Source organism: Oncorhynchus tshawytscha, linkage group LG06, assembly GCF_018296145.1.
Source record: "Oncorhynchus tshawytscha isolate Ot180627B linkage group LG06, Otsh_v2.0, whole genome shotgun sequence".
Lineage (NCBI taxonomy): Eukaryota > Metazoa > Chordata > Actinopteri > Salmoniformes > Salmonidae > Oncorhynchus > Oncorhynchus tshawytscha.
This window is the reverse complement of record NC_056434.1, coordinates 44,259,657-44,280,886: the sequence shown is the minus strand read 5'-3', so window position 1 is coordinate 44,280,886 and position 21,230 is coordinate 44,259,657. Positions and strand designations below refer to the sequence as shown.

The following is a 21,230-nucleotide window of genomic DNA, read 5'->3' as shown; positions in this document are numbered from 1 at the left end:
AGGAAAGGAAGACCCAAAGTTACCTCTGCTGCAGAGGTTAACAGAGGATAAGTTCATTAAGAGTTACCAGCCTCAGAAATTGAAGCCCAAATAAATGTGAGTTCAAGTAACAGACACATCTCAGCAGCAACTGTTCAGAGGAGACTGCGTGAATCTGGCCTTCATGGTTGAATTACTGCAAAGAAACCACTACTAAAAGGACACCAATAATAAAGAAGAGACTTGCTTGGGCCAAGAAACATGAGCAATGGACAGAAGACTGGTGGAAATCTGTACTTTGGTCTGAGTCCAGATATGAGCTTATTGGTTCCAGCCGCTGTCTCTCTGAGACACAGCGTAAGTGAACGGATGATCTCCGCATGTGTGGTTCCCACCGTGAAGCTTGGAGGAAGAGGTGTTATGGTGCTTTGCTGGTGATACTGTCGTGATTTATTAAGAATCATGACACTTAACCAGCATGGCTACCACAGTGATACGCCATCCCATATGGTGCGCGCTTAGTGGGACTATCATTTGTTTTTCCAACAGGACAATGACCCAAAACACACCTCCAGGCTGTGTAAGGGCTATTTGACCAAGAAGGAGAGTGATGGAGTGCTGCATCAGATGACCTGGCCTCCACAATCACCCAACCGCAACCCAATTGAGATGGTTTGGGATGATTTGGATTGGAGAGTGAAGGAAAAGCAGCCAACAAGTGCTCAGCATTTGTGGGTACTCCTTCAAAACTGTCGGAAAAGCATTTCTCATGAAGCTGGTTGAGAGAATGCTAAGAGTGTGCAAAGTTGTCATCAAGGCAAAGGGTGACCACTTTTTTTTTGTGCCATTTTTTCTTCCCAATTTGTTGTATCCAAGTGTTAGTTACAGCCTTGTCCCATCGCTGCAACTCCCGTACGGACTCGATAGAGGCAAAGGTTGAGAGCCGTGCGTCCTCCGAAACACAACCCCGCCAAGCTGCACTGCTGTTTGACACACTGCTCGCTTAACTGGGAAGCCAGCCACACCAATGTGTCGGAGGAAACACCGTACACCTGGCGATCGTGTCAGCGTGCATGCGCCCGGCCCGCCACAGGAGTCGCTAGAGCGCTATGGGACAAGGGCATCCCGGCCTGCCAAACCTTCCCCTAACCCGGACGATGCTGGGACAATTGTGCGTCACCTCATGGGTCTCCTGGTAGCGACCCCGGTATCGAACATGGATCTGTAGTAATGCAGCTAGCACTGCGATGCAGTGCCTTAGACTGCTGCACCACTCGGGAGGCCCAAAGGGTGGCTACTTTGAAGAATCTAAAATCAAAATTATATTTTGATTTGTTTAACACTTTTTTGGTTACTATGATTCCATGTGTTATTGCATAGTTTTAATGTCTTCACTATTAATGTACAATGTAGAAAATAGTAAAAAAAAAATAAAGAATAACCCTTGAATGAGTAGGTGTGTCCAAACTTGACTCGTACTGTATATCTTTGAATGGATAAAACATACTGTAAGTGATTGCATAAACAACTCAATGTTTGGACGCTAAATTGAGGTTTTGAATGGATATGATTTTTAAAACTTTTAAACGTTTTTAACTTCAATGAAGTAGTAGAGGGACACTTACAGATCCACTCGACCGAGAAGGGTAACTGGAGTAAGGTTGGTATCCTGGATATGATCCTGGGCTGCAACGCCAAGGCGCTTATCGTGCAGCTCAAGTCCGATCTTAATTTGATCAATCTTTTATTGCAAGTGCTGAGCAATTAACTGACATTTCGGTTAAAATTAGTTGAATTCAAATTGTATTTATTTATTTATTTAACTAGGGAAGTCAGTTAAGAACAAATTTTTATTTACAATGACGGCCTACCAAAAGCCAAATGGCCTCCTGCGGGGACAGGGGCTGGGATTAAAAATATAAAGAAATATAGGACAGAACACACATCATGACAACACAACATAAAAAGAGACCTAAGACAACATCGCAAGACACCAACAAATGACAACAGAGCATGGTAGCAACACAACATGGCAGCAGCACAAAACATGGTACAAACATTATTTCATTCTGGTTTCGTTTCTGTGAACTCGATGTGCAGTTTCTGTAGAGATAAATCAGATCAAGGCTGAACTGTGCGATGTAGTTGAGAGTTGTAGTTTTCCAACAGGCCAATATTCTACACTGTGCTAAACTGAGGTGGTAATTAACTACAATGACCATAATCCACTGCGGGCCCACGTAAAACTTGTCCTGTCTGTGCGGAGACTGAGAGGGATCAAAAGCAGGTGCTTCACAAGCCTGAAAAGACGTTATCTAAGCAGTCATAAAAGTATGCCTTATCTACTTTGAAGAACAAATAAAATAGTGATAGTCAGACAGCATGGGCAGCAGTTCTATAGAGAAGATGGTAACTTGGAATTAAATAAAGTAATCAAATGTGTTATTAAAGTAAAGCAATGTGAATAGTAAATAAATGGTTAATAAGTGATACGCAGTAATGGGCAGTCAATACCATCATGGAACATTTATTAATTGTTTTATTCAGTGTTGTTACAGCATTCAATCCATGATAACAATGACTGAGATTATTTTGAGGGAAGATCAAGGCGGAACTACATTATTGTGGACAGAATTGCAAAATCTCCATGAGACCTGGATGGGGTCTGAGGATAAAGTGAAGAAATTATCTCTAAGAAATGTAAGACGAACCACAGGAAGATTGAGGTGTTGTGCGCCTACAGGATTGGGAAACCCTCCGCCGGCCCAGGTGACAGGCCCAGGCCGATAGTGGCCAAGTTCAAAGACAAGGTAGCTGTTCTGGAAAAGAGACAAGAATTTGAGAGGAACGTACATCTTCCACAACGAGGACTATCCTGAAGCTGTGAGCCAGAAGAGAAAATAACCTATCCACTATGACAGGCACATTGTCCACCCTCCCTACCAACAGCCTGGAAGGGATGACAGAGCCAAGCCTATGGGTTTGTAGCTTCAACCCCACAGCAAACACACACACTTACACACAAACAGTTTATGGACTGCTTAATGGGTTTTTTTTCTCTTGCTTTGTTTGTTCTTTTCCATATTAATGTCTATCTCTGAGAAGTACCCAGGGAAGGCCTGAAAACAGCCCATATTAATATATGTAGCCTTAGAAATAAGGTTAATGAAATCAATAACTCGCTAACATTCTTATATTAGCCATTTCTGAGACTCCCTTCGATAATTCCTTTGATTATACTGCAGTAGCAATACAATGATAACATCTATAGATGAGACAGTAATGCTTATGGGGGAAGTAAGTATTCAGACGCTTTACTAAGTACTTTGTTGAAGCACCTTTGGCAACAATTACAGCCTCAAGTCTTCTTGGGTATAACGCTACAAGCTTTCCACACTTGCATTTGGCTGTGTGAGTTGTCATGTGCATTTTACTGAGGAGTGGCTTCCGCCTGGCCACTCTACCATAAAGGCATGACTGGTGGAATGCTGCAGAGATGGGAGAATCTTCCAGAAGAACAACTATCTCCACAGAGGAACTCTGGAGCTCTGTCAGTCAAACCGATTGCTTAGTTTGGCCAGGCGGCCAGGTCTAGGAAGAATCTTGGTGGTTCCAAACTTCTTAAATTTAAGAATGATGGAGACCACTGTGTTCTTGGGGACCTTCAATGCTGCAGAAATGTTTTGATACCCTTCCCCAAATCTGTGCCTCGCCACAATCCTGTCTCGGAGCTCTACGGACAATTCCTTCGATAATAATTTTTTAAAAACAGGTCTGTAGGTGTAAGCAAGACCATAAGCAAATAGGGATATGAGTAAATAATTAATTAGGGTGATTTTTCCACAAGTAGACAGGTATTTTCCTTTCCATGGTAGAACGATGACCTATTTTTGCTAATTTTCTATTCAAATGTATTGTAGTGAGATCATTTATTTATTTCAGGATATGAATACAGAGTATGTCCACATCACCGTCAGACCATTTTATTGGTAAACTACCTGGTAATATAAAAGTTGTCTGTTTTACTGATCCAATACGTACTGTATCATACTTATCATCATCTGGTTGTAATCCAGAGACGTTAAGAAAAGTATCTAGATCCTCTATGAGGCTGTGAAGAGAAGTTGTGGATTTAAAAGAACACATGAATCATCAGCATACAATGATTTAGTGTTGTTTAACATTGTTCCAAATGATCAGAAAAATTATATTCATAATAATAACTCATTTTTGTGGATATCCTTATTGTTGTTATTACTATTATTATGATCATCATTATAATAATAAGAAACATCATCATCATTAGTAGGCTTAGTATAGCAGCCTTGTATAACCACCATTGAGCTGTAGGCTTAAGAGCGCATCCTGTTTAGTCTTTAATACCGTAACTTACTTAGGCCTATATTTCAATACTTATATAGGCTACCGTTGTCACACTCGGATCTGTTTCACCTGTCCTCGTTATCGTCGTCACCCCCTCCAGGTGTCACTTGTTTTCCCCAGTGTATTTATCCCTGTCTCTCTGTGCCAGTTCGTCTTGTATGTTTCAAATCAACCAGTGTTTTTTTCTAGTCCTCCCGGGTTTTGACCCTTGCCCGTTTCTGGTCTCTGTACCCGCCTGCCTGACCATTCTGCCTGCCTTGACCTCAAGCCTGTCTGCCACTCTGTACCTCCTGGACTTGGAACTAGTTTTGACCTTTTGGTCGCGGACAGGCACCCTCTTGCCTACTCCTTTTTGGATTATTAAACATCTTAGACTCCAACCATCTGCCTCCTGTGTCTGCATCTGGGTCTCGCCTTGTGTCATGATAACTGTATCAATCAATCATTCATTCGTTCATGCCATTACACAGCATACGGGTCATGCATGATGTCAAATGCGATCAAGCATACTAGTTTTAAAATAAAAGCGAATCTTGGAAAATGTGTGTAAACAATAAATAAAGCATTCACAAATGAATGCGACTGTTTAATGTTCGCTGTAAAAAAGGCGTTACAAAAAAACACTGGTACGCTTCTAATGTTTTTAAGTGTTGTTTACATTGTTCAAATTGTCAGAAAAATGATATTGTAATCTAATGGCATAATATGCCGTGTTTGCTCCTTACCTTCTTTTTCTTGATCTCCAGTATTTTACACAACTAGTCACATTTATTCCACAAGTCTGACTTCCCCTTTACCTCCTGAGCAACCAGTAAACATTCCCCCGTTTCGAGTTTATTTGTCACGTCCAGAAAATGATGTGGCTTTAGAAGCTTCTGATAGGCTAATTGACATCATTTGAATTGATTGGAGGTGTATCTGTGAATGTATTTCAAGGCCTACCTTCAAACTCAGTGCCTCTTGCTTGACATCATGAGAAAATCAAAAGAAATCAGCCAAGACCTCAGATACAAAATTGAAGACCTCCACAAGTCTGGTTCATCCTTTGGAGCAATTTCCAAATGCCTGAAGGTACCACGTTCATCTGTACAAACAATAGTACGCAAGTATAAACGCCATGGGACCACGCAGCAGTCATACCACTCAGGAAGAAGACGCGTTCTGTCTCCTAGACATGAGCGTACTTTGGTGCGAAAAGTCCCAGAACAACAGCAAAGGACCTTGTGAAGATACTGGAGGAAACAGGTACAAAAGTATCTATATCCACAGAAAAACTAGTTCTATATTGACATAAACTGAAAGGCCACTCAGCAAGGAAGAAGCCACTGCTCCAAAACCGCCATAAAAAAAGCCAGACTACGGTTTGCAACTGCACATGGGGACAAAGATCGTACTTTTTGGAGAAATGTCCTCTGGTCTGATGAAACAAATATGTAACTTTTTGGCCATAATGACCATTGTTATGTTTGGAGGAAAAACGGGGAGACTTGCAATCCGAAGAACACCATCCCAGCCGTGAAGCATGGGGGTGGCAGCATCATATTATGGGGGTGCTTTGCTGCAGGAGCGACTGGTGCACTTCACAAAATAGATGGCTACATGAGGGAGGAAAATTATATGGATATATTGAAGCAACATCAAGACATCAGTCAGGAAGTTACAGCTTGGTCGCAAATGGGTCTTCCAAATGGACAATAACCGCAAGCATACTTCCAAAGTTGTGGCAAAATGGCTTAAGGACAACTAAGTCAAGGTATTGGAGTGGCCATCACAAAGCCCTGATCTCAATCCCATAGAAAATGTGTGGGCAGAACTGAAAAAGCGTGTGCAAGTAAGGAGGCCTACAAACCTGACTCCTTTACACCAGCTTCTGTCAGGAGGAATGGGCCAAAATTCACCCAACATATTGTGGGAAGCTTGTGGAAGGCTACCAGAATCGTCTGACCCAAGTTAAAGAATTTAAAGGCAACGCTACCAAATACTAATTGAGTGTATGTAAACTTCTGACCCGCTGGGAATGTGATGAAAGAAATAAAAGCTGAAATAAATCACTCTACTATTATTCTGACATTTCACATTCTTAAAATAAAGTGGTGATCCTAACTGACCTAAGACAAGGAATTTTTACTAAGATTAAATGTCAGGAATTGTGAAAAACTGAGTTTAAATGTATTTGGTTATGGTGTATGTAAACTTCAGACTTCGACTGTAGTCTGAGGTTTACATACATAGGACGTGTCTGTCTATGGAAAAATACACGTTTAAACAATCGATTGGTCGAAAGAACAGACGACTCTCGGTTTACCAAGGTTTTTTTCCTTCGGGGACAGCCCCAAAAGAAATGCTCTTTTAGGGCTGTGTGACACCACACTCCAAAAGTCCTATAGCCTGCAGGTTTTCTTATCTTGATTATTGTCCAGTCATGTGGTCAAGTGCTTCAAAGAAAGACCCGGCATCTGGCCCAGAACAGAGCAGCACATCTTGCTCTTCATTGAAATCAGAGGGCTAATGTAAATACTATACATGCCAGTCTCTCTTAGCTAAGAGTTGAGGAGAGACTGACTGCATCTTTGTATAACATTAATGTGTTGAAAATTCCAAATTGTTTGCATAGTCAACTTACACACAGCTCTGACACACACATTTAGCTCACCAGACATGCCACCAGGGGTCTTTTCACAGTCCCCAAATCCAGAACAAATTCAAGAAAGCATATAGTATTAAATAGAGCCATTATTATGAAACTCCCATCTCATTTCTCAAATGAACAGCAAAGCTGGTTTAAAAAAACAGACAGAGCAACACCTCACAGCACATCTCTCCCCTATTCGACCTAGATATTTTGTGTGCATGTATTGATATGTAGGCTGTGTGTGACGTTTTTAAATGCTTGTAGTTCTGTCCTCTAGCTCTTGTCTATTAATGTTCTTTATTATGGTAATGTCTCATGTTTTGTGTGGACCCCAGGAAGAGTAGCTGCTGCTTTCGCAAAAGCTAATGGGGATCCTGATAAAACATTTTTTTATAATGCATAGTGCATGTTTTAAAAAAAACACTAAATTGAAAACAGCACTAATCGCTCAGTATTATTTATTGCTGAAAATTGCAAACGTGTAGTGTATTTTCAGTAACTTTAAAAGTTCAGACTTGATGTGCTCTAACAATTTTTTTAATCAAAACAAAATATAACAACCCCTGCTAAAAATGTGGATCAACCCCTGCTAAAAATGTGGATCAACCCCTGCTAAAAATGTGGATCAACCCCTGCTAAAAATGTGGATCAACCCCTGCTAAAAATGTGGATCAACCCCTGCTAAAAATGTGGATCAACCCCTGCTAAAAATGTGGATCAACCCCTGCTAAAAATGTGGATCAACCCCTGCTAAAAATGTGGATCAACCCCTGCTAAAAATGTGGATCAACCCCTGCTAAAAATGTGGATCAACCCCTGCTAAAAATGTGGATCAACCCCTGCAAAAATGGACATGGATCAACCCCTGATAAAAATGTGGATCAACCCCTGCTAAAAATGTGGATCAACCCCTGCTAAAATGTGGATCAACCCCTGCTAAAATGTGGATCAACCCCAACATAAATATATCAACCCCAACATAAATATATCAACCCCTGCAAAAATGGATCAACCCCAAAAAAAAAGCACTAAATTGAAAACAGCACTAATCGCTCAGTATTATTTATTGCTGAAAATTGCAAACGTGGATCAACCCCTGCTAAAAATAAATGGATCAACCCCATAAATATATCTAAAAAATGTGGATCAACCCCTGCTAAAATTTGGATCAACCCCTGCTAAAAATGTGGATCAACCCCTGCTAAAATTGGATCAACCCCTGTTAAAATTGGATCAACCCCTGCTAAAATTGGATCAACCCCTGCTAAAATTGGATCAACCCCTGCTAAAATTGGATCAACCCCTGCTAAAATTGGATCAACCCCTGCTAAAATTGGATCAACCCCTGCTAAAATTGGATCAACCCCTGCAACCCCTAAAATGGGATCAACCCCTGCTAAAATGGGATCAACCCCTGCTAAAATGGGATCAACCCCTGCTAAAATGGGATCAACTCCTGCTAAAATGGATCAACTCCTGCTAAAATGGATCAACTCCTGCTAAAATGGATCAACTCCTCTAAAATGGATCAACTCCTGCTAAAATGGATCAACTCCTGCTAAAATGGATCAACTCCTGCTAAAATGGATCAACTCCTGCTAAAATGGATCAACTCCTGCTAAAATGGATCAACTCCTGCTAAAATGGATCAACTCCTGCTAAAATGGATCAACTCCTGCTAAAATGGATCAACTCCTGCTAAAATGGATCAACTCCTGCTAAAATGGATCAACCCCAACATAAATATATCAACCCCTGCAAAAATGGACATGAATTATTCTCCACATAATAGTGAACATGTCCTGTTGCTGCAGGATTATTTTACTGCTGTAGCAAACTGGCTCAAATTAACATTCTACCTTTGAAAATACCTTGTGCCAAAACCGCCATGTTTTTCTTTACAGAGCGTGTAATGATCTTACCAGAGCTCCGACAACATACTGCATGACATCAACTTCACAGGCACTCGTATCTAGCGAACACCTTTTACTCAGCTAAGGCCCTCGTCTATTAACAGTTTGACATCATAAACAACCATTACATTAGCACCCTACTTTACTATGATAACTTCTCTATTGATAGGGTGGCATGTTTCTATGGCAGCAGCTGCTTCACAACTCTGAACACACTGCATCCATGCTGAGGTGCACTACCCCTTCATAAACCACATTAATAGCCCGCCCATCTCTGTCTTGCTACATAAACCACAGCTCTAATACAACCCACAGGCTGCAGTGCTGATTTCTACTGTAACTTTCCACTCAGGATTTGATAGTTCAGTAGGTTTTTTTCCCTTCAACTCTCTGACTCAGGCTCCTCTCCTGTGTGCTAATGCTTACCTGGTCCAGTTGAATGAGCTGAGGGTATGCACCTGGCATCTGGATGGCAATTTTCACGATATCCTTCTGTTGCGGCATCTTGAAGTGTGTTTATAGGTGTCCTCCTAAGACTGAGACATAATAACCTTTTACTATCAAATAATTCACACAGTAAAATAGGGGTTTCTGTAGGTTTCTGACCAGACCAGATCAGATCAGCATGGTCCTCGAGTCATGAGAGCTTCCATTTTCCAAATGAAACTTTATCTTCCTCTTTTACAAGTAGTATGTCTGTATTTTCTTCAGTGTGCACAGAGAACATGGCCCTTTCTGTGTATAGGACTACACACAATTGAAGGCCAGACACACAGACACACACACAGACAGACAGACAGACAGACAGACAGACAGACAGACAGACAGACAGACAAGACACACACATGCATCCAGAGGAGTCCCAGAGGAAAGGAGACAGGCAAACTCTTTTCATGCTCTCCAGCACATATGGAAACACAAAAGTTTGTTAAACAATTTTGCACATGTTTCACCTGATGAAAAGGAAAATGTGTGTGTGTGTGTGTGTGTGTGTGTGTGTGTGTGTGTGTGTGTGTGTCTCCCATCCACGGGAAATGGAAATAACCTACTTACAATGATCACCACCAGTGTTTTGGCTTTGATGGAAACTAACCTGAAATTTTTCTCACTCACTTCATATACTAATACTCTTGAAGCCTTGTGAGAGACAATGATCTCCTGACCCATAACATTCCTATGCAGTAGCCTAGTAGCCTATCCATACAAGGATAGGGTGAGGTGTCGATAGTGTAGGCCAGTGTTTCCCAAACTCGGTCCTGGGGCCCCCCTGGGTGCACATTTGCTTTTTTTCTCTAGCACTACACAGCTGATTCAAATAATCAAAGCTTGAAGATGAGTTGGTTATTTGATTCTGCTATGTGGTGCTAAGGCAAAAACCAAACCGTGCACCCGGGGGGGAGGCATGAGAGTTTGGGAAACCCTGGTATAGGCTACATGACAGGCTGGCAGGGAAGGAGGTGTTTGGGTTTCCAAGGCTCTCTCCCCTGCCTGTCCCAGCATGCATTGGGCTTGAGACTAAGTGGCTGTAACAAACATTTCACACCCGCTATAACACCTGCTGAAGTTGCTAAACTGTGTACGTGACCAATAAACTGCTGCTACTGCAAGAGACAGAGGATAGAGAGACAGACAGAGAGAGAGAATGTGTGACCTCAACCTCATCGAATCAAATTTATTTATATAGCCCTTCGTACATCAGCTGATATCTCAAAGTGCTGTACAGAAACCCAGCCTAAAACCCCAAACAGCAAGCAATGCATGTGTTGAAGAACGTTGGCTAGGAAAAACTCCCTAGAAAGGCCAAAACCTATGAAGAAACCTAGAGAGGAACCAGGCTATGAGGGGTGGCCAGTCCTCTTCTGGCTGTGCCGGGTGGAGATTATAACAAAACATGGCCAAGATGTTCAAATGTTCATAAATGACCAGCATGGTCAAATAATAGATCTGGGACAGGTAGCACGTCCGGTGAACAGGTCAGGATTTCATAGCCGCAGGCAGAACATCGAACACCTTTGGGATAAATTAGAACACCGACTGCGAGCCAGGCCTAATCACCCAACATCAGTGCCGACCTTACTAATGCTCTTGTGGCTGAATGGAAGCAAGTCCCCGCAGCAATGTTCCAACATCTAGTGGAAAGCCTTCCCAGAAGAATGGAGGCTATTATAGCAGAAAAGGGGGGGGGGCCAACTCCGTATTAATGCCCATGATTTAGGAATGAGATGTCCGACGAGCAGGTGACCACATACTTTTGGCCATGTCAGCATGGTGTATTGTGTATTACTGCTGTTCACTGTAACAGTGTTAGTGATTATCATAGTGAACCACATCGTAATAGCGCCCATGACCATATAGGGCTATGCATTAATGTGTACTTTCGGGTATCCCTTCGGTTAGCCTGCAGAACTAACTGTGTCATGCCCCTTGACCCTCCGGTCCCATTAGGGTGGGGAGGAGGGGGCCTTTAGCTTCTTGGAATTCCAACGCTGACAGACCTCCACCTACAACTGCCACCACACACACACACACTTTGAAGTCTGACATCGGCACCACCAATTGAGAAGGACTATTACTGCCTGAGACTTTACATTCTGGGTGCTGGGCAAATGGCAGTTGTCTACACACTAGTGAAAATTTATCCATGGATTAAGAGCCAGTCATTTCCTGGCATGACTCATTTAAAATGTATATTGAAAGAGTCAAGCAGCAGTCTAAGGCACTGTATCTCAGTGCTAGAGGTGTCACCGAGGTCCCTGGTTTGAATCCAGGCTGTATCACATCCGGACGTGATTGGGAGTCCCATAGGGTGGCGCACAATTGGCCCAGAGTCGTCAGGGTTTGGCCGTCGTTGTAAATAAGAATTTGTTCATAATTGACTTGCCTAGTTAAATACATTTTTAAAATTCAACTGGCGGTGCCGATGACAACCGACTTCAAAGTGTGTGTGTGGTGGCAGTAGTAGGTGGAGGTCTGTCAGGGTTGGAATTCCAAGAAGGCCCCCCTCCTCCCCACCCTAATGGGACAGGCAGAGGGTTTTATGAGTGATCCTAGGAAATCAAATCTATCTACATAATGAATAGTTTAATTCATGGTGGGTATTTTGGAAGTAGTTTTCATTGTATGCCAGCATCTGCTGTGAAATGGCTAATGCAGAGAAATTATTTAACATTCCATCTTTGTGAAATGTTTGGTAAGATAATATACTAATTTCTCTGCATTAGCCATTTTACAGCAGATGCTGGCATACAATGTAAACTACTTCCAAAATACCCACCATGAATTAAACTACTCATTATGTAGATTGATTCGATTTCCTAGGATCACCCATAAAAATTAGGGTGACTGATTAACGTTATATTGATAATGTCAACCCGTTTATTCTAGCTCGCTGTAGACACGGATAATGCTGTACTGGGCCCCCGGAGCTATTCGTACCAGGAATACTAAACATATTTGTTCCTTCTCGTTCGCAAAGTTTAGAGAACAATCAAAAGAAAATCTATATTTGAGTTGAACATTAATTTAGTTCTTACCTTTTTGAAAATAGAAGTTAGTGTCCTCGCGAAAGCCCAGAGTTCGAGAATGAAAGCATTTGCAATCCCTCCCTAGAAAGGACGACAATAATCCGCGAGATTTATATTTTGAATTTGCGCAATCTTGGAGAAGGCTCCCCTAGGCGGAGAAATGTCTTTAACAAATTTCAAAAAGTAATTGATTATTTAAAGTTCCGGGTTGAGTCGAGTCACACCCGCCCCCCTGTAGGAAGCAGCGTGTACTGACCATAGATCGACCAGCCCCAACTTTTCCGACATAGTGGGTTTACTGTAAACGGATGTGCATTTAAGGGAAAATTGTTTGAAAAGCCTATAGAGCGCTCAAAATTGAGTACGGACAGGTTCAGAAACAACTAAAGTATTGTGCGATTTTTTTCTCCACATTGAATATTTCCAAAATGCTATTTATTTTTATTGGACTGATGTGAGATAGTTGTCCAGATTGAAAGATACTGTATATGCCATTTCAATTATATAGGCTACTAATCCCTAAATTATATTAATCTGGCTTCTGATAAACATTGCCTGTTAGATTATATTATTAGATATATATAGATATATCTGTTAGAGATATATATATATATATATATATATATATATATATCTTGTGTTTTATAAGGAACAAAAAATATAAACGCAACATGTAAAGTGTTGGTCCCATGGGTCATGAGCTGAAATGAAAGAGCCCAGAAATGTTCCATACAGACAAAAAGCTTATTTCACTCAAATGTTGTGCATACATTTGTTTACATCCCTGTTAGTGAGCATTTCTCCTTTGCCAAGATAATCCATCCAACTGAGAGGTGTGGCATATCAAGAAGATGATTAAACAGCATAATCATTACACAGGTGCGCCTTGTGCCCAGGACAATAAAAAAAGTGCAGTTTTGTCCCACAACACAATGCCACAGATGTCTTATGTTTTGAGGGAGTGTACAATTGGCATGCTGACTGCAAGAATGTCCACCAGAGCTGTTGCCAGAGAATTGAATGTTTGGCAGTACGTCCAACTGGTCTCACAACCGCAGACCACGTGTAACCATTGCCAGTCCAGGACCTCCACATCCAGCTTCTCCACCTGCGGGAGTCTAAGACCAGCCCCCTGGACAGCTGATGAAATAAAGCCATTTTGTGGGGGAAAACTAATTCTGATTGGCTGGGTCTGGTTCCCCAGTGGGTGGGCCTATGCCCCCCCCCCCCTCCAGGCCAACCCATGGCTGCACCCCTGCAGTCATGTGAAATCCATAGATTAGAGCCTAATATATTTAAATGGAATTATTTCCTAATATGAACTTTAACTCAAATTGTTTAATTGTTGCATTTATATTTTTGTTCAGTAAAGATAGCCTACTACATAAAGCTGTGCAGTAGCCAATATGCATGTTGGGGAATTTTTCACAATTCAATTAATGCAGTCATTAGTTTTATTTAGGGTTCCTTATCCATATTCAGTTATAACATTGCATTACCCTCAATTTGGCCTTCTCTGCCAACAACAAGACAAGTAAAGGAAATTGACAGAACTTTTTTAAATATTTTTTTTTACATAATGCAACTAACGTTTTAGTCATCATTAACCTATTATTGCAAATGCAATGATACTATAGATCCTCTGAGCCTCTTAACACATCTAATGTTACATGTAAGCAGACTCCTCTTGAATTCCCTGGGCATTGAAGGCTTCAGCGAACTGACAACACCACCCAAACGACAGATGGTGCAATGCTAACTGGTTGGAGTGTTGTAAAGTGCAATGATGTGAGAGCAGTTTGATACAGATTATCGTATTTTGAGAATATATTTTATACACCCAAATCGGTAATATATCTGACAGGTATACAAAATAAATGCTTTAGGGAAGGAAATAAAACAAAAATGAACAGAATGAAATTAAGAACAACTATTCTCTCACACTACATTTCCATAGTCACGGTGAAAGTATGTGGGGGACCTTTTCTATTGAACACGGATAGAAGCAACATATACAAAGACGATAGACAACACTCAAAACGCTACCATACTTTATAGGAATTAATGATTGTTTTTCATGTATTTTTTTAACAACTACAAACATTATTTTACATAGACTAAATAAAATATTTATATACATAATAATTGTAAGACAAACCAAGAGTGCCGCAGATAATGTTGTAAAGTGAGTGAAACGGGTAAGAAAAACAACGACAAAGGCAAGGGGACCAAGATGAATGATAGATGCGTTGCAGTTAATTCAATGTGCATTACACCTAAAACCCCTCAAAACCTTCTTATCCTGTCTTCGTCTCGAACCCTGGTTCACTATTGCGGTCTCACACATGTAGTTCATTACACATTAACTCCACAAATGCTGGTAATACAAAATATATATATATTCTCTATATACACAGAACAGTGCATATTTGATCAGCTGTGTGTGTACACATTCACACGTACGTGTGTGTGCAGCTGCCTGGGTGTCTCTGAATCTGTTGACACTGTGTTGATGAGGATCAGAACGCGTTGATGACTGCTTTTGCCAGTTTGTAACTTACTTCAAAACATAGATGGAAGGAGGGAATATAGCTCATCACAGACCAGCATGAGAAAGGAATTTCACCAGAGAGATCATCAGTTCAGTTTGGAGAGGACAATATTTCTTTATCCCCCTTTTCATCTAACTTAGAGCCACTACGCCCTGAAACATTTGCTGCCAATGTTAAGTGGAACGATTTGGGTAAGAGAAAGAAGAGCATCAGACTAACAACACTTGTTTTGTTTGTTTTTTTACACAGAAAAATCTTCTAATACATAGGGATCCAAAAATAAAATCACTCATTTGTTTTTTTTCCCATATAAAAATGGTCAACATGTTTTGTTCTTAGATTTCCTTACATAATACACTATTGGGAACTCAGCTCAGAGGTCAAAGATTAAGGATAGGAACATCAAAGAGGTCACAAAGGCCTTCGGTTTCGTCAAGGTTATAGATATAGTCGTGGTCACCCGGCGGGGGAGACAGACGGAGGAGTGGAGAGAACACTGGGAAAGAGAGAGACCGGTACAAAGAGATCAGGGAGGAGGAATGTATTTCTCAACTTGATATGTCAAGTATATCTCTACTGATCCACAAATCCAAATAAGCAGACCTGTAGGCATGGCAACTTACCTTCAGAAGACATCAACTCCTCCAACAGGTCTGCACTCATGATCTCTACTCCGAGAGACAGTGTGAGAGGGAGAGATATGGGGATGAGGGGTTAGAATTAAAAAAGGTGCAAAACATTTATTCTGGTAGCTATAATCTCAAGTAATTGCCAGCATTGATAACATTTGCCATAGAAAAATAACTCCCAATAGATTTCATAATTTGTGGAGGTGATCTTTACCTTTACTTGGGTCAAACATATCAGAAAGTTCTTTGGGGAAATCCAGCACTACAAACAGAAGACAAAAAACAGTCACTCACTCAATAACGTCAGAAAAGGATTGATAAAGAGTGCACGCACTCCCTAAATAAACCTAGACTTTGATGTATATTTTGTAGTTCTGTGGTGTCCCCCTTGTATGATTTTGTACCAGGATAGAGAAGCATTATACTCTTAAGGAAACAGCAGGTGACAGTTACGTTCTGAGGGGTCAGTCTTGATTGGTCCAAAGATTGCTGAAGATGAGGAAGAGAAGCCATCCAATGAGGCAGAGGACTGGAGAGGCTGGGTGTCCAACAGAGTTGTCAGTTGGGCAGTTGTGTTTGTAGTGGGTGTGGAAACAGTCAGTGTGCTGACGTTTTTGCTAGACACTGTAAAAGTAGGACAATGATATGAGAATGACATTTTGCTGTCCTTCCAGTGCTCAGATAAAGACAAGCATACAGTAAGAAGTCTGCCCTTTTTCAGACCAAATCGTACCTGCGGTGGTGACTGCCTGGTTGGTAGTAGCTGTGGAAGCCGGTGAGAGTGTGGCAGAACTGGGGTTGGAGGAGGGGGTCAGAGGCTGGTTGGGCTGGGAGGGGGCAGCGGGTGCTGGTTTTGGGTTTGCAGCAGCAGGCACTGGCAGGCTCTGGAGCATGTCCTCTGGTGGGGGGACGGGCAGTACCACTGGAGATGGGCTGGACGGGTCCTTGTTTACTAGAAGAACCTCAATGGGTCCTGCTGAGCTCTTGAGACGGATCTGATACTTCTTCTGTCCATTCAGTACCTGCCAACAGTCACTCAGAGTCAGACACATGGTAGAGGCACAGGGAACTCCAACTCAGATTCTGTAGAGCTGCTGCATGTAGGCCTTTGTTTCATCTCAGTACTGACACTTGATTCATATAATCGTTGTCCAGACTGTGTTTAGTTGATTGCTTTTAAAAAGTCTATTAGTGCTAGGCTGGAACAGAAGCCTGCACAACCAGTAGCTCACCAGAATCCAAGTTGGAGATACATGGTCGGAGGACAGTGAGACAAAGGGGAGAGTCATTTTTATATCCCTTTCATAAACAGACCAAAATCCCACAAATTGATCATGCCTGCTTCTTTTCACCTGCTTTTGGTTTATCTGAAAGTAGTAGGGGGCAAAAAAAAGAATATGGAAAAACAAAAGCCACCTAAACAGTGCTTAAAATTATGATTTTGGCATTGGCGGTTAAGATTACAATTTCACCCGCCACGTTGGTGGGTGTTCAGGGCGGGAAATTAACACCTGCCAAATACAGGCAGATTGTGATTGGTGGGTAAGAATGTCTATTTCACCAGCCATGTTGGCAAAGCACCAATGTAGAAGTTATCGAATTGACAAGAAAGGCTACTGAAGTGTGACTTTATCCTTATGTTCTTGGCCAGTAACATCGTTTTGTTCACACGCTAGGTTGTTTTTCCAATGTTTGAGATTGCTGCAAAGGACTGCTCCTAGGGAAGAGACCTCGCAGTCTGAGATTTTCTCCCCATCACAGACAAGTGCCAAAAGCACTCACAAACTTCTACAGATGCACAATCGAGAGCATCCTGTCGGGCTGTATCACCGCCTGGTACGGCAACTGCTCCGCCCACAACCGTAAGGCTCTCCAGAGGGTAGTGAGGTCTGCACAACACATCACCGGGGGCAAACTACCTGCCCTCCAGGACACCTACACCACCCGATGTCACAGGAAGGCCATAAAGATCATCAAGGACAACAACCACCCGAGCCACTGCCTGTTCACCCCGCTATCGTCCAGAAGGCGAGGTCAGTACAGGTGCATCAAAGCTGGGACCGAGAGACTGAAAAACAGCTTCTATCTCAAGGCCAGACTGTTAAACAGCCACCACTAACATTGAGTGGCTGCTGCCAACACACTGACTCAACTCCAGCCACTTTAATAATGGGAATTGATGTAAAATATATTACTAGCCACTTTAAACAATGCTACTTAATATGTTTACATACCCTACATTATTTATCTCATATGTATACGTATATACTGTACTCTATATCATCTACTGCATCTTTATGTAATACATGTATCACTAGCCACTTTAAACTATGCCACTTTGTTTACATACTCATCTCATATGTATATACTGTACTCGATACCATCTACTGCATCTTGCCTATGCCGCTCTGTACCATCACTCATTCATATATCTTTATGTACATATTCTTTATCCCTTTACACTTGTGTGTATAAGGTAGTAGTTTTGGAATTGTTAGCTAGATTACTCGTTGGTTATTACTGCATTGTCGGAACTAGAAGCACAAGCATTTCGCTACACTCACATTAACATCTGCTAACCATGTGTATGTGACAAATAAAATTTGATTTGATTTACGACAATAACAGCCCGTCCCTTAAAGGGGAAGCAGAACATTTGTGTCTCACCTAATGACTCAAATATTAGGGAAACATTCTGCTTGATTAAGCATGAATCACTCCAAAAACCTTATAAACTTTTAGTAATTTCCTATTAACCCTATCACTCCCGAGACTAGGCTAAGGCGGGTATTTGGAAAAAGCCACGGTAATGGTTTTTCAATACCAATACTTTCAAAACAATTTCTTTTAAGTAAAAAAATAATAATTAAAATGTAGTTATATGCAGTGTTCCTTCAGAAAAGCAGCATCACAACTTTGTTCATTTGCAGAATTGTTCTCGTTCACTTTCACTTGTAAATGTCCACACTCACTGAAAATGACATTCGGTAGCTATTAGCTATGCTTAACTTTGAGCTGAATTAGCCTCTCTTTGCAATTAGTTTATGTTTGTTTTCGCTCGTTAGCAAACCGCTTCTATGTGGTTTTGCTATTAGTTTGTACTAATTTAATTAACATTCTGGTAATAGAGGCCCAATGGGCTTTCTAATCTTTTTTAGCACCCCCTTGTGTGCTAGGGCAGTAATATGAAAATATGGAATCCTCTCAAACCTACCCAGACTTTCCTTTATCTGCATTTATCTCCCTTATATTTAGCCTCACAATGAACTGCTTATCCATTTTATTTTCAGGACAACCAGGTCTAAATATAACACGCAACAATTGGACATAAACTATTGCATTCATGAGTTATATTGAAAAATGTCAACAAAAAATAAGGCCCGCCAAAGCAAAATCCTGATAAAAATGTATTTATGTAAGTACAGAAATGTGCTAAATGGGATATTAATATACAACTAGTCAACAACAACTGTGTGGAGTTGAGTTTGTGACAGCAACTATGTGAGCTTATTACAGTGTTATAGGCACTATATCCTACTTCTATGTCGAGGGAACCCCTTACCTTCTAACGACTCGTGTGGTTTGTGAGCTTTATAGAGCAAAACATGTGTGTTATGAGATTCTCAGCTTTTCATAGATGGTTTGAGCTACAAACTATTTGGACTCTGCAGATGTTCTTGTATTAAAAAAAACCCGGCCCAGGCCCCTTCGGGATCCGCCCGTGTCTCACAAACGCCGCTCTAGCTCAGCCCCCATTAAATGAACCAGACTAATGGTTGATATCTAGAGAAGAAATAGACCAATCCAAATGGTACAACCAAAATCAAAAACACAAAACTTCTAAGGGGTTAGACGTCCAAAACGCGCCGGCATTACAGTGGGACCTATTGGGTTATAACACACCCAGCATTCGGAAAGTATTCAGACCCCTGGACTTTTCCACACTTTGATACGTTACAGCCTTATTTTAAAATGGATTACATTTATTTTTTCCCTGATCAATCTATACACAATACCCCATTAAGACCATGCAAAACAGGTGTAGAAATGTTTGCTAATTTAGTACAAATAAAAAAACTTAAGTATCACATTTACATAAGTATTCAGACCCTTTACTCAGTACTTTAATGACGCACCTTTAGCAGTGATTACAGCCTAGTCTTCTTGGATATGACACTACAAGCTTGGCACACCTGTATTTGGGGAGTTTCTCCCATTCATCTCTGCAGATCCTCTCAAGCTCTGTCAGGCTGGATGGGGAGCGTCGCTGCACAGCTATTTTCAGGTCTCTCCAGAGATGTTCGATGGGGTTCAAGTCCGGATCTGGCTGGGCCACTCAAGGACATTCAGAGATTTGTCCCGAAGCCACTCCTATGTTGTCGTGGCTGTGTGCTTAGGGTTGTTGTCCTGTTGGAAGGTGAACCGTCGCCCCAGTCGGAGCTCCTGAGTGCTCTTCAGCAGGTTTTCATCAAGGATCTCTCTGTACTTTGCTCCGTTCATCTTTCCCACGATCCTGACTAGTCTCCCAGTCCCTGAACAACATTCCCACAACATGGTGCTGCCACCAACATGCTTCACCGTAGGGCTGATGCCAGGTTTCCTTCAGATGTGACGCTTAGCATTCAGGCCAAAGAGTTCAATCTTGTTTCTCATGGTCTGAGAGACCTTTAGGTGCATTTGGCAAACTCCAAGCGGGCTGTCATGTGCCTTTTACTGAGGAGTGGATTCCACTAGCCACTCCACCATAAAGGCCTGATTGGTGGAGTGCTGCAGAGATGATTGTCCTTCTGGAAGGTATGTAAACTCGTCCTCTCACTGTCAATTACGTTTATGTTCAGCAAACTTAACATGTGTAAATATTTGTATGAACATAACAAGATTCAACAACTGAGACAAACTGAACAAGTTCCACAGACACTATTACATTTCTGTTAGTCACGTGTCCCTGAACAAAGGGGGGGGTCAAAATCAAAAGTAACAGTCAGCATCTGGTGTGGCCACCAGCTGCATTAAGTACTGCAGTGCATCTCCTCCCATGGACTGCAACCGATTTGCCAGTTCTTGCTGTGAGATGTTACCCCACTCTTCCACCAAGGCACCTGCAAGTTCTAGCCCTCACCCTCTGATCCAACAGGTCCCAGACGTGCTCAATGGGATTGAGATCCGGGCTCTTCACAGGCCATGGCAGAACACTGACATTCCTGTCTTGCAGGAAATCACGCACAGAACAAGCAGTATGGCTGGTGGCATTGTCATGCTGGAGGGTCATATCAGGATGAGCCTGCAGGAAGGGTACCACATGAGGGAGGAGGATGTCTTCCCTGTAATGCAGTATTGAGATATCCTGCAATGACAACAAGCTCAATCTGATGATGCTGTGACACACTGCCCCAGACCATGACAGACCATCCACCTCCAAATCGATCCCGCTCCAGAGTACAGGCCTCGGTGTATCTCTCATTCCGTCGACGATAAACGCAAATCCGACCATTACCCCTGGTGAGACAAAACCGCGACTCGTCAGTGAAGAGCACTTTCTGCCAGTCCTGTCTGGTCCAGCGACGGTGGGTTTGTGCACAAAGGTGACGTTGTTTCCTGGTGATGTCTGGTGAAGACAT

The 21,230-nt window shown here is 41.9% G+C and overlaps 2 protein-coding genes across 3 annotated transcripts in view; both read right to left on the bottom strand.

Annotated features, from left to right (window-relative positions):
* LOC112252591 (engulfment and cell motility protein 3-like) overlaps positions 1 to 12,660 on the bottom strand; it is a 32,410-nt gene extending 19,750 nt beyond the window's left edge. The window contains exons 1-2 of the mRNA XM_042323292.1: positions 12,441 to 12,660; positions 9,334 to 9,443 (exon numbers count right to left, since the gene is read on the bottom strand). Of these exons, the coding sequence (XP_042179226.1) occupies positions 9,334 to 9,411 (78 nt within the window). The 5' untranslated portion in view covers positions 9,412 to 9,443; positions 12,441 to 12,660. The remainder of the gene's footprint in view (positions 1 to 9,333; positions 9,444 to 12,440) is intronic.
* A 1,583-nt stretch (positions 12,661 to 14,243) lies between these two features.
* Positions 14,244 to 21,230, bottom strand: part of e2f4 (E2F transcription factor 4) — a 33,295-nt gene continuing 26,308 nt past the window's right edge. The window contains exons 6-10 of one of the 2 annotated variants that reach the window (XM_024423953.2): positions 16,346 to 16,634; positions 16,066 to 16,236; positions 15,827 to 15,874; positions 15,607 to 15,651; positions 14,244 to 15,479 (exon numbers count right to left, since the gene is read on the bottom strand). In XM_024423953.2, coding sequence (XP_024279721.1) covers positions 15,364 to 15,479; positions 15,607 to 15,651; positions 15,827 to 15,874; positions 16,066 to 16,236; positions 16,346 to 16,634 — 669 coding nt within the window. In that variant the 3' untranslated portion in view covers positions 14,244 to 15,363. Of the gene's footprint in view, positions 15,480 to 15,606; positions 15,652 to 15,826; positions 15,875 to 16,037; positions 16,237 to 16,345; positions 16,635 to 21,230 lie in introns of those variants that run through there. The other variant, XR_002953860.2, reaches the window with a different exon arrangement.